This window comes from Gekko japonicus, unplaced genomic scaffold, assembly GCF_001447785.1.
Source record: "Gekko japonicus isolate JY-2015 unplaced genomic scaffold, Gekko_japonicus_V1.1 scaffold522, whole genome shotgun sequence".
NCBI classification, from domain to species: Eukaryota; Metazoa; Chordata; class Lepidosauria; order Squamata; family Gekkonidae; genus Gekko; species Gekko japonicus.
The window spans coordinates 236,225-246,956 of NW_015169790.1; the positions used below are offsets into that span (position 1 = coordinate 236,225).

A 10,732-nucleotide genomic window follows, 5' to 3' on the forward strand; every position below is an offset into this window, starting at 1 on the left:
GTTTCTATACTTTGTCCCATATATGTAGTCGCCCTTCCCCTTTTCTGTGATAGTTTTTGTAGTTTGAAAAAAATAATAAAAAATCCCCTCCGGGGGCTCAAAAAAAAAGAAATAAATTAGGTTCCATTATCCATTATTTGTATCTCAGTTTTGATGTATGATATGCCATGAGCACATAGGATTATATTTGGGAACATTGTATTTGTTGTGGGTTGTGGACCACCAACTCATTATATACATTTATTTGTCATTTAAACACTTACTTAAGGTATCTTATACTCATACATTTCAAGTGTATTCTTCAGGTTTTGTAAAATGAGACAGATTTCTGAAGAACCATATAACTTGCCAAATTACATTTAACCTATTTGTTTTTACAGAGATTGATAAAAGTTTCTTTGAAATCCAGTGCCAGTAATTAGGGTAGCCCATGGAGGCTTTCAGTGAGCTTCACTGTCCACAAACAATGATTTTTAGGTCTAGTTCCCAGATCAAGACCCTTGTGGTACCACCTTTGTGGTACCACTCAAAATATACATCACTACTCTAGCAACAAGTGTCCGCAGCCAGGGTGGACATCGAGGCGTGCCCGGACGTGTCCAGCGGCGAAGACGACTGTGGAGATAGCGCCTTCTCCATCAAAGCCAAGTGCAGACGAGCTGCCCTGTTTTTTCTCGTCTGGTTCGAGAATTTCTGGCAATGTCCGCACTTAGAAACACAGTGCGACTCCCCTAAACAGACGAGGCAAAGCGAATGCCCGTCGGTGGGGGATATTTTAAGGCCGCAAGTCTTACACCGTTTGAAACAACCCCACCGCGGGGCCATAGGCCAGCGGAGGGGGAAACGTTAAAGACAAGGAACAAACACACCGAAGAAAAATGCTAACTACAAAAAACAAAATAAAGAAAGGAAACTAACTAAACGCGAGTTTAGCAAAAAGTTAGGTACTTAACAGACCGAAGCAGAAGGCGTCCTACCAGCGCGGCGGTCAGAAAAGAACTGGCGGGATCTGCGTGCCCCTCCTTGGTCATGCGCAGTGGAGCCGGCGCGTGACCTGGGAGAGGCGCGAAAATCCCTTTTGCTAGCTACCGGTACCGAGAAGGTCAGCGCAGGCGCAGTATATTCCCAAGGGTGTGATGCACAGAGACCACGAAGAAGATAGAGTGGAATCCTCAACACACTGGAATATTCTATACAAAACAAGTAAATCTTTTCATATCTCCTTCAGAATTGCATTAAATTTATCCACCTTTTAACAATAAAGCAAAATTTAATCTCAGTATTTATTAAGTTTAGGATATTTTACTCACTAGCAACAACAACAAAGCAAGCATTTCCCGTCTTGCTTCTGCAATCTATACTGGGTAGAAAATAATTTAAGTTTTTAAGTCGTTTTACTTTGCTTTCTATTCCATGTTAACATGCACAAATGTACATTCCATAGTACAAGGCACTCTTAGCATCCCTTGGGAAAATGCCCAGCATATGACTGGATTTTAAAGACTTAACACAGTTTTACACAAGATTTATTTATTCAAACACTTGAATGTCCTTCTGCAGTGTTAACAATACATTTTAAGTTTTTCAAGCATTGACAATATTCTGGTTTCTTCCTTGCCACCCCATCAACGAACAAGGTTCTGGTTATGAACATCTGTTGTTTACAAGTGCTTAGACTGAAGGCTGCCGGACTTGTTCTGCATCCTCTTTCATTGGCACAGAGGCAGCAAAAAAGTCACTTGAATCTCATGCTGAGATGTCCTGGCCATTCTGATATCCCAGAGTTGATAACTACTGCTCAGCATCTTACTACTGAAGATTATTTCGGACTTCCAAAGCCATTTTATAACCCTGTCTTGAAACAGGCCTTAGTGTTACATTGGTTTACCTGTTTTGTAAAAAATGTGTCTTTTCATTTAGAAGGTCTCAGGTTTGGTCCTAGCAGGTCCACTTAAAGGATATCAGATAGAAAGGCTTAGAATAAGAACTGCTGCCAGCCCTAAACAGAAAGTGCTTGGCAAGAGGAATCAGAACAGTGACCTTAGGCAGATAACTGCATCCTTGTCCCTCAGGGTGGTTTCAGTGTTTCCATTCTACTGAGTTTGGCCTGGAGAGGAGAGTACCTGGGAACCATATCCAAGCTGTCCTAAGCTCTTTTAAGGAAGATAAAAGTATAATAAATAATTAAAATAAATTAATCTTGCAAAAAAGTGTATATTGATCACATAACTTGTCACCACAAATGAGAGATAAAAAACAGATGGAGATCAGATTAGAAGGCTTACTCATGGTAAAAGAAAGACATAAGAACATAACAGAAGCCAATGAAATGGAGGCAGATTTTAAGGAAAGAGTATCCTGCCTATCAGAGCTGGTGGTGGGAAGGCATACAGCAGCCCCTATGGCCAAGGGTGTGTCAGCACATCCACCCCTTCCACTGTTGGCTCATGGAATCTGGACAGGAACATGTCTACTTGCTGGTTCTTGGAATTTGCTAGCAAGTCCACCACTGGGCTTCTGAACATTTTTGACATCTAGTTGAAGACTTCCTTGTTTAGGGCCCATTCCCTGGGGCCCAGATCCTCTCTGCTCAGCCATTCTGCCTGGCAATTGGAATGGACCTTTAGGTGTTCCACCCTTATGCTTGCGACATTCATTTCTGCCCACCGCAGAAGGCTATGGGCCTCCTGGAAAAGGGACTTGGATCTGGTGCCCCCTTGCCAATTTAAGTATGCCTTCATTGTCATGTTGTCGGTGCACACAAGGATGTGGTAGTTTTGCAGTATTTGGCTGAAGGTCTCCAATGCCAGCCTGACTGCTCATGGTTCCAGCCAGTTGATGCTGTGTGCCACTTCCATTGTGGACCACTTTCCTTGTGCTAACTGGTATTTGCAATGCCTCTCCAACCTCTCTTACTTGTGTCTGTTGTGACAGCTGAGGTTGAAGGAAACTGATTCCCTTGCTCAGGTTCATTGGAGTCGTCCACCATGCTAACTCCCTTCGGAGTCCGTCCATGATCTCAACCAGCCTGTGTTTCCACCCGGAGATGTCCTTCTGAAAGGGAGAAGCTCCCACTGTAAGGGCCTGGTGTGGAACTGTGCCCATGGCACCAGGTCTATAGATGAAATCATCAGCCCTTGTACTGCTGCCAGGTGCATCAAGTCCGCTTTTTTTCTGGGGCCTGATGACACCAAGTTCCGTATTTTCAGTTGTTTCTCCTCCAGCAGAAAAACTGTGGCCTGGATTGTGCACAACCTGACTCCCAGGTGTACCAGGTCCCTTTTTGGGTCCATGTGGCTCTTCTCCTCATTGATGAGGAATTCATGTGCACGCAGGAAGGCTGCTGCCCCCCATGTTTACCACATGGCCATCCCATGGTCCTCCACCTGTATTAGAATGCCGTCTAAGAAGGGATACATACGTAAACCCTCCAGGCAAAGGGATGCTACCAGTGCCACCATCACCTTAGTGAACACTCCGGGCGCTGATGAGAGACCAAAGGATAACACCCTGTACTAGAAATGCTGGCCCCGGAAGAAAAAGTGGAGGAATTGCCTGGATTCTGGGTGCACTGGAATGTGCAAATACACCTCCCTGAGATCCATGGATTCCCCTGCTGTAGCACCTGTAAAATATGCGAAATTCGAAATTTTCTCCTTCTTACCCATCTGTTGAGACCTCTCAGATTCAACACCACTCTCCAGTCCCTGGATTTTTTTGGGACCACGAACAGGATCAAGCAGACTCCTCTGAAGTGCTGGTTCTCGGGAACTTCTTCTATAGCACCTATCTCCCATATAGTGCCAAATTGCATGCTGTAGCTGGAGGAATCGGGTCCTCAACTTTGGAGCTGGGAAAGATGAGAAGGCGGTATGGTGGTGAGTTCTATTTTGTAACCTTGAGAGATGATTGATGGTATCCAACTGGTCTGTAGTGGTTGCACTACACACCTCCTTGAAGGCCTGAAGCCTTCCGCTGATGAAATAGTCATGCAGACTGTTTCTTGGCTGGGTTGCCCTTGTTGTTCCTGAAAGCTGATAATTGTCTTGGATTGGAACTGGTTCCGTACCTGAAGGATCTGATGCCCTTGTAGCCCTTACCGTCTCACCATGTATCAGCATTGGCCTGGCAACATGATTATTATGGTAATATGCTGTTATTCCAACTTCCCTTAATGCAAACAGTGCAGGAAATAAAAATAGCAACAGGACAGCTACACTCAGTGAGATTTCTAGGACAAGGATGGGATTTTGTTAAGGTGGCAAAATTTCACATGTTAGGGATCAACTGTTTTTTAAGGTTGAAAAGATACTGTAGAATTTGGTCTCTGGGGACTCGGACTCAGAATTTTGTCACAGCCATTTTCCAAGATCTATCTAGGTCCACTACAGAACTTTGGGCATCCTCTTAAACTGACCTCTGCTTTTTTTGCATGGGATCATCAGACAGTCACAACACCAAGATTTCATTATTACATATTCATAGTTTATTATCTTTGCCTGAGTAGCAAGGTTTTATCTTTAAGTGTCACTAACCAGAAAAACAGCAATCATTTTAAAGACACCAAATCATTTTAAAGACACCAACATTAGCAGAAAAATATTCTGTGGGGGTATCCTCTAGAAGGTGCAAGAACAAGAAACAACAAGTGAAAAACAAACCTATTCAAGACTATGAACTCTGGTCTTCAACCAGCAGACAAAATTTCCAAGAAAATTCAGAGGTTTATTAGTTGTGACAAATTTCACTGCAAAGGGAATCAAATACTGGAAAGAAATAAGAATTCCCACCAACTCAAAGGCTTTACAAATTAGAAATAGAGAGGTATTATTCACCCTTGTATCTAAATAAGTGTTTTCTCACTTATGCAAGCCTTTGGTTATGTTTGTATGAAAAAAATCAATATTACAAAAATTGCATTTGCAAACAAAAATGGTGATTGGCTGCAACTGTTCACTCAGCACTTCTGAGCAACACATACTACACATCAATTAAGACCCCCTGGGCCACATTAACAGCTTCCATATCAAACATTCAACAAAAACATCCAACAAAGAGAAGACAGCAGCTATGTACTACTCTATGGTATAGTTCTAATGTGAAAGCATTTCCACTGGGGAAACATAACACCATCATTTAACAGACATTTACCTTTCATGTAGCATTGGAAAAAACCTGAAAGTTTTACATTCTAAGTTAACCACCACCCTGTAATGTCATTTGTCTTTAATAGCACAAGAAATGGGAACAGAATGCAGATCTAAGGGCTTCTCTCTCTTTCAACAATTCATTGCTGGTGGAAAAGAGTAGACAAAAAAATGTTCAAGACTCAATTACTGTTCTATAAATATGGGAAGGACACTTGCTGCTTTCTTTATTAGCTATGCTTAGGGGTCAAGCTTTAGCGGTGATATACTGCAGTGTATGTTTTAATGAGGATGTTTGCATTAAGTATGAGTGAGGGAGAGAACAAGAGGTGAACCACATCAAAACTGTATAAAAAGGAAGCCAACGGGTGAAAAGCTAATAGCTTTCAGAGGAAGGCTTTCCAGCAGAAAGAAAGGTTGTATTTCTACAACATCCAAATCATATTCCCGAACACAGAAATTCAAATTGTCTAATAAAAACAAATCACTTTAATCCCACAAAAGCTGAAAGTTAAACAAACTGCATTTAGGCGGGAAGCATCTCCAGAAGGATTCCATCTCCAGAGAAAAGGCTGATTAGTCTGGAGCCAAAAGTTATTTGCATCCCAAAGTCGATTTTACATCAAGTTGCCATCCCAGCTGCTATCTTCAGAACAGAACTTGACAAGCTTCACACATTGTTGAGATATTAGTTCTTCCAGAAAGTTAGGAAGAGGGTTTTTCTTAATAACACCTCACAGACAAAAAGTTCAGTCTCCAAAAGACAAACCTTTTCTCTATTCCAGTGTCTATCTGGTCATGCTGTGTCTTCCTTCAGAAGGCTATAGCTGATTTACACATTATTTGCATAGCATTCCCCATGAGCCTGACAGCTGCCAAAACTATAGGTGATTGACACAGCTTATATTCTGCCAGAGTTCCTTTAAATTTGGTATAGATAAATGTGAGAAACTTGTAACAGTCCTTGGGGGGGGGGGGGGGTTGAGGTGTGGAACTTCAAAAACACACACAAATCAATACCAGTTGGGGTTTTCTTAACTGTCTATTTCTGCCACCACACTTTCAAACTCTGAAAATCTAAGGTCTAGAAACATTTTAAAATGAAAGGCAAAAGAATCAGCAAAATTTAAAAAATGTAATGTCTTGGAACAGTGAGCTAGATTCTCTCGATTCTGTGTTGAAAAGTATTTTAGGCTGTGACCACACATACTAAATAATCCACTTTCAATCCACTTTCCAACTGGATTTCACTGTGTGAACTGGCAAAATCCAATTCAAAAGTGCACTGAAAGTGGATTGAAAGTGGATTACTTAGTGTGTGTGATCACAGCCTTAAACTCAGTCCCCACTAAAGTCTGAAAAGCAAACAAACTCCTGACCAGAAGGGACAGAAAGGCAAATATTAGACACCAAGCCTTAGTTCTAATAATACCCATCTTAAAATTAAGCACATAACTCACTAGGATCAGGGAGTGATGAGACATGGGGAAAACTGTCATCAATATACTAGCTCTGATATGAAAGATGCCCCACTGAGGCAATAAGAAAGGCAGAAATGACAAATATGTTTGGCTCACACTGTCATTTTTGTTGTTTTGGGGCAATTTCCACCTTCAAGAACAAAACCAGAAGTACAGAAATAAATGTGACATTTAAATTGAGAATCAATCATGACCACAGATGGCATGAGGTATCTTTTGATTTAAAGTCAAAGTACCGCCTTGGTGTCTAGTCATGCCAGCCACATAACCACGGAAACGTCTTCGGATAATGCTGGCTCTTCGGCTTTGAAACGGAGATGAGTACCGCAACCCTAGAGTCGGATTCGACTGGCTTTCGAGCAAGGGAACCTTTACCTTTACCATGTTTATATAGTGACTGTCATGCATAGATCACAAACTCCCTGACTGTTGTGCTAATATATGGGTTTGGAAGACTGGAATATCCAGTACTGAAAACCCTCCACTCAACATTTGCACAGCAAAGTTATCTATTCCTTTCAATGGAAGACAAAATTCATATCAATTTTCATAGTAGCTTATTTCCTCTTTTGCAGTGGAGGGAGCTCAGAGAGAGTGCAGAATCTGTCCAACTGCACCTCATCAGAGGTCAGGGAAGTCCTTGCTTGCAACCCAAGGTAAACTGGTGGAATGTGCTGGCATTGCTTGTGCATTGATGTACAAAAACTTTTCAGAAATCAAGGATTTATATAGATTTATAGCAGCCACAACTCATCATAATCAGCAGTTACTTCCATTAAGTAACAAGCTTAATCCACACTATTTCATGAAGCTCATCACAAGTGAATTTGGGCCACTCTCTCTTAGCAGAAACTACTTCACGGGCTTGGGGGGGGGGGAATGCACATACACCATCCCAAGCTCCTTTAAGAAAGGGATAAACAGCTACAGTTTACAGCTTTAGGAAAAATCCTGCCTTCCACACATCACACCCCTTATTAATCTGCTCATCAAGGAACGTTAAATAGGATGCTGTCAGCCCTGTATTAAACAGCTCCTCCTGGATTTCTCTGTTTATTAGAATAAACTATCAGGAAGATGGTACACCCTAGAGCAGCTCAGCTTACCTGCATGGGAACTTCCTCAGAAATTTTAATACACAAGCAAGAATGCAGGAAGCAGTACCTGGTCACATAAATGTGCCAGATTTGTCAACAGTTTGTGTACTTTCCCATCCTGTAGGCCAGCAGGAGATAACCTATGAGTGCTGAGCAAATAGAGGGCTCACATATGCTGACTCAGTGCATCTGAGACCACACCACCACCCACCCCTCATCCCCAATGCTAACAATGGAAAAAATAACTTCACATTTTACATAATAGACAAAGAAAAAAAGCAAGTAATTAATGACATGCATTATGTGATGCATTTGCCTGTTAGTAGCCCAGTTCTTTCCATTTTTCTACCACTAACCTCCCATCACCCTCCCCAAAGGACAACTTGGTTAGCACTTTACTTGAACTGCTGGTCTTTGGTGCTCCTTGTTTTTGCCAGAAACCGTTCAGCCAGCTTCTCTAAATTCCTGGAGTAATCCATCTCGATCTCTGCCTTCTTGCGGAAGAAATCTTGTAGATCCTGGAGCAGCTGTACTCTAAGTTCACATTGCTGATCAAGACATTTCAGTTGCTCAATAAGCTGGGCTCGAATCTCTGTAAATCAGGAGGGGGAAAAAGGCACACACACATACTGTTAAAACAGATTCCTAACACAAGAGGAAAAGTGATTAACTGCTTGAAGAAACACAATGCTGGTCATCATTGGCTGGCATGGAGCATTGCAGGAAGGATTCTAGATCCTATCACTAAATTTTACTGTAGGGGGAGAGGGAAGATGTAATGCCCTTAACCAGGGGTCATTTCCTGCAGGAGCGCACAGGAGCGGAGCTCTGGCAGTAAAGAGCCCAGGGGGCAGGCACATGCAACAAGCCCCACCCCCTGCTCCTAGCAGCCCTCAGTCAGAGTAAGAAGCAGCCAGGTAAATTGCAGAGCCCCCCGGCCCCCCGGTCTAAAACAGTCCAGTGGCACCTTTAAGACCAAGTTTTATTCAGGTACAAGCTCTCCCTCCAATAACTAGCAATCCAAAACAGTCCAGTGGAGCCTGAACAGTGGGTGTTGCCTTCTGACACACTTCCGGTGATGTCAGAGGATGTGGCATATGCAAATTAGTTATGCTAATGAGTTATGCTAATGAGCTCCTGCACCTCTTTTTCTAGGAAATGACCCCTGCCCTTCACTGAGGGTGTCAGGAGATAGCATCTGAGGTACCAAGACACAGTTGCAGCACTAGACAGCCACACGACTGCTGAATGGACAGGAGAATGCAGTGGCAGCAAGTTATGTTGTTACCTGCACCCACGCCATGTTCTGCTATGTTCTCAGTAGTTGGGCGCTTCTATAATGCTGGATACATGGCCCTGGTTACAGCCTCCTGATGCACTCTGTTAAGGGCTACACATCGCCCTTGGTGGTGGAAGCTGAAATCCTATCTGCAACTCTATTTGTACTGGTACAAAGTCAAAGTTTAACCCTGTCTCAGACTGATCAGTCCTTGATAGGTGGCTGCCTGGAAGGTTCATGTCAACAGTGCTATGCTTCTCAAAGAAAAACAGAAATATACGCAGGGGATGCTCTTTTACTTTTGGGGGGATTTAAATATCCCCCTGATATTTTTTTCAGATTTTCAGATTTTTGGGGACTGCCCCAAGTGTGCAGGAAAATCTGCCTGCCCCCCAGGTGCCCCCAATGTGCGGATTTAGATATTCGCATGCAGGGGGCGCCTTTCGCTATTAGTATATAGATTGTACTTCGGACACTGCATGATCAAGGAATAACACAGGCAACTGGGAATCCAGCACAATCCACTTTTGAGGCTTTTACTGCAGAGGATTATATCAATCTGCAGCATCTTGGGGTGTATCTTGCTTTCCAATAAAGCAGTCATTGCTCACAAAGTGTAGTGAAATCTCTGTTTAGATAAAGACTGCAGGGTTGGCTAGTGCTAGAATTCTCTGCTGTTGATCGGCACTCTCAGAAGGCTCCAATTTGGGATTATTCAATTAGATGCAGGCATTCTAGCTGCACTACTGCAATTAAATGCAGCACATCAATTAAGAATGTTCTGCCTTTGGAAGACCCAACAGACTCAAATCCCCTAGTTGGAAAAGGTCACAAAAGCCAGTTCCATTTTTCATGAAAAGGATGTCTCTGTGCAAAATCTACAAGCAAATTCCTTTTGCCCAGAAAAAGGGTGTTTTTTCACATTAGATAGGACTGCCATTAATACTGGGCTTTTTAGACTGATAAATATTTCATTAAGACCACCCGATGTTTGCAACAGCCTATGGGGGCATACATTTACATTTCTAACCCACAGAAAAACTACACTAACCAGCCATCAAATTTCGAAACTGACAGCCTACCACTTTTGGCTACTGAGCTGTTAAAGTAAGGTGTATGATTCTAGTTTCATCAATAACTGCCCCCCCCCCAACTTGCCAAATGATTAAGCATTTTCCTCCATGACTCCCTGGAAACTCAAAATGTTAATTAGAACTGCCTGTTACTGGTGGAAATTTGCTGCGGCCTCTCACAGTCTGTTTATAAAGCAGCATTGTTCCAAGACGGAATTTATACTGAACAATATAAATAAGCAAATGCCGTACTTAGCATTTAAGGCGCTTCTGTCTTTGTTTATGGCTGCAGATCATTTGGATACAAAGCTTGATACAAACTGTCTCATTTGGGGCAAAAGGTCTGTTTCAAGTATTTATTTCTAAAATGGTCCATTTGAAAAATATATACACAGAGAGATAAAAAAATCACATCTAAATGAGGAAGAACCCATGACTGAAACAAGCCTACAAACATCAGACTGCTTTGTCTCACTAACAGAACTCAAAAATACGCACCAAAAATAGAACTGAACTAGTGGGAGCCCACAAGGACTTGCAGGAGGCATCTCTTTTCCCCCTCCCCCACTATTTTCTCTTCCCCTTTCCCGAAAGCCCCCATAGCCTCTCCCCTTTTCCTTAGGGTTGCCAGCTCCAGGTTGGGAAATTCCTGAAA

At 42.5% G+C, this 10,732-nt stretch overlaps 1 protein-coding gene across 1 annotated transcript in view; it reads right to left on the reverse strand.

Annotated features, from left to right (window-relative positions):
• Positions 1-10,732, reverse strand: part of SRGAP2 (SLIT-ROBO Rho GTPase activating protein 2) — a 298,501-nt gene that overhangs the window by 187,131 nt on the left and 100,638 nt on the right. The window contains exon 3 of the mRNA XM_015417019.1: positions 8,125-8,317. Coding sequence (XP_015272505.1) covers positions 8,125-8,317 — 193 coding nt within the window. The remainder of the gene's footprint in view (positions 1-8,124; positions 8,318-10,732) is intronic.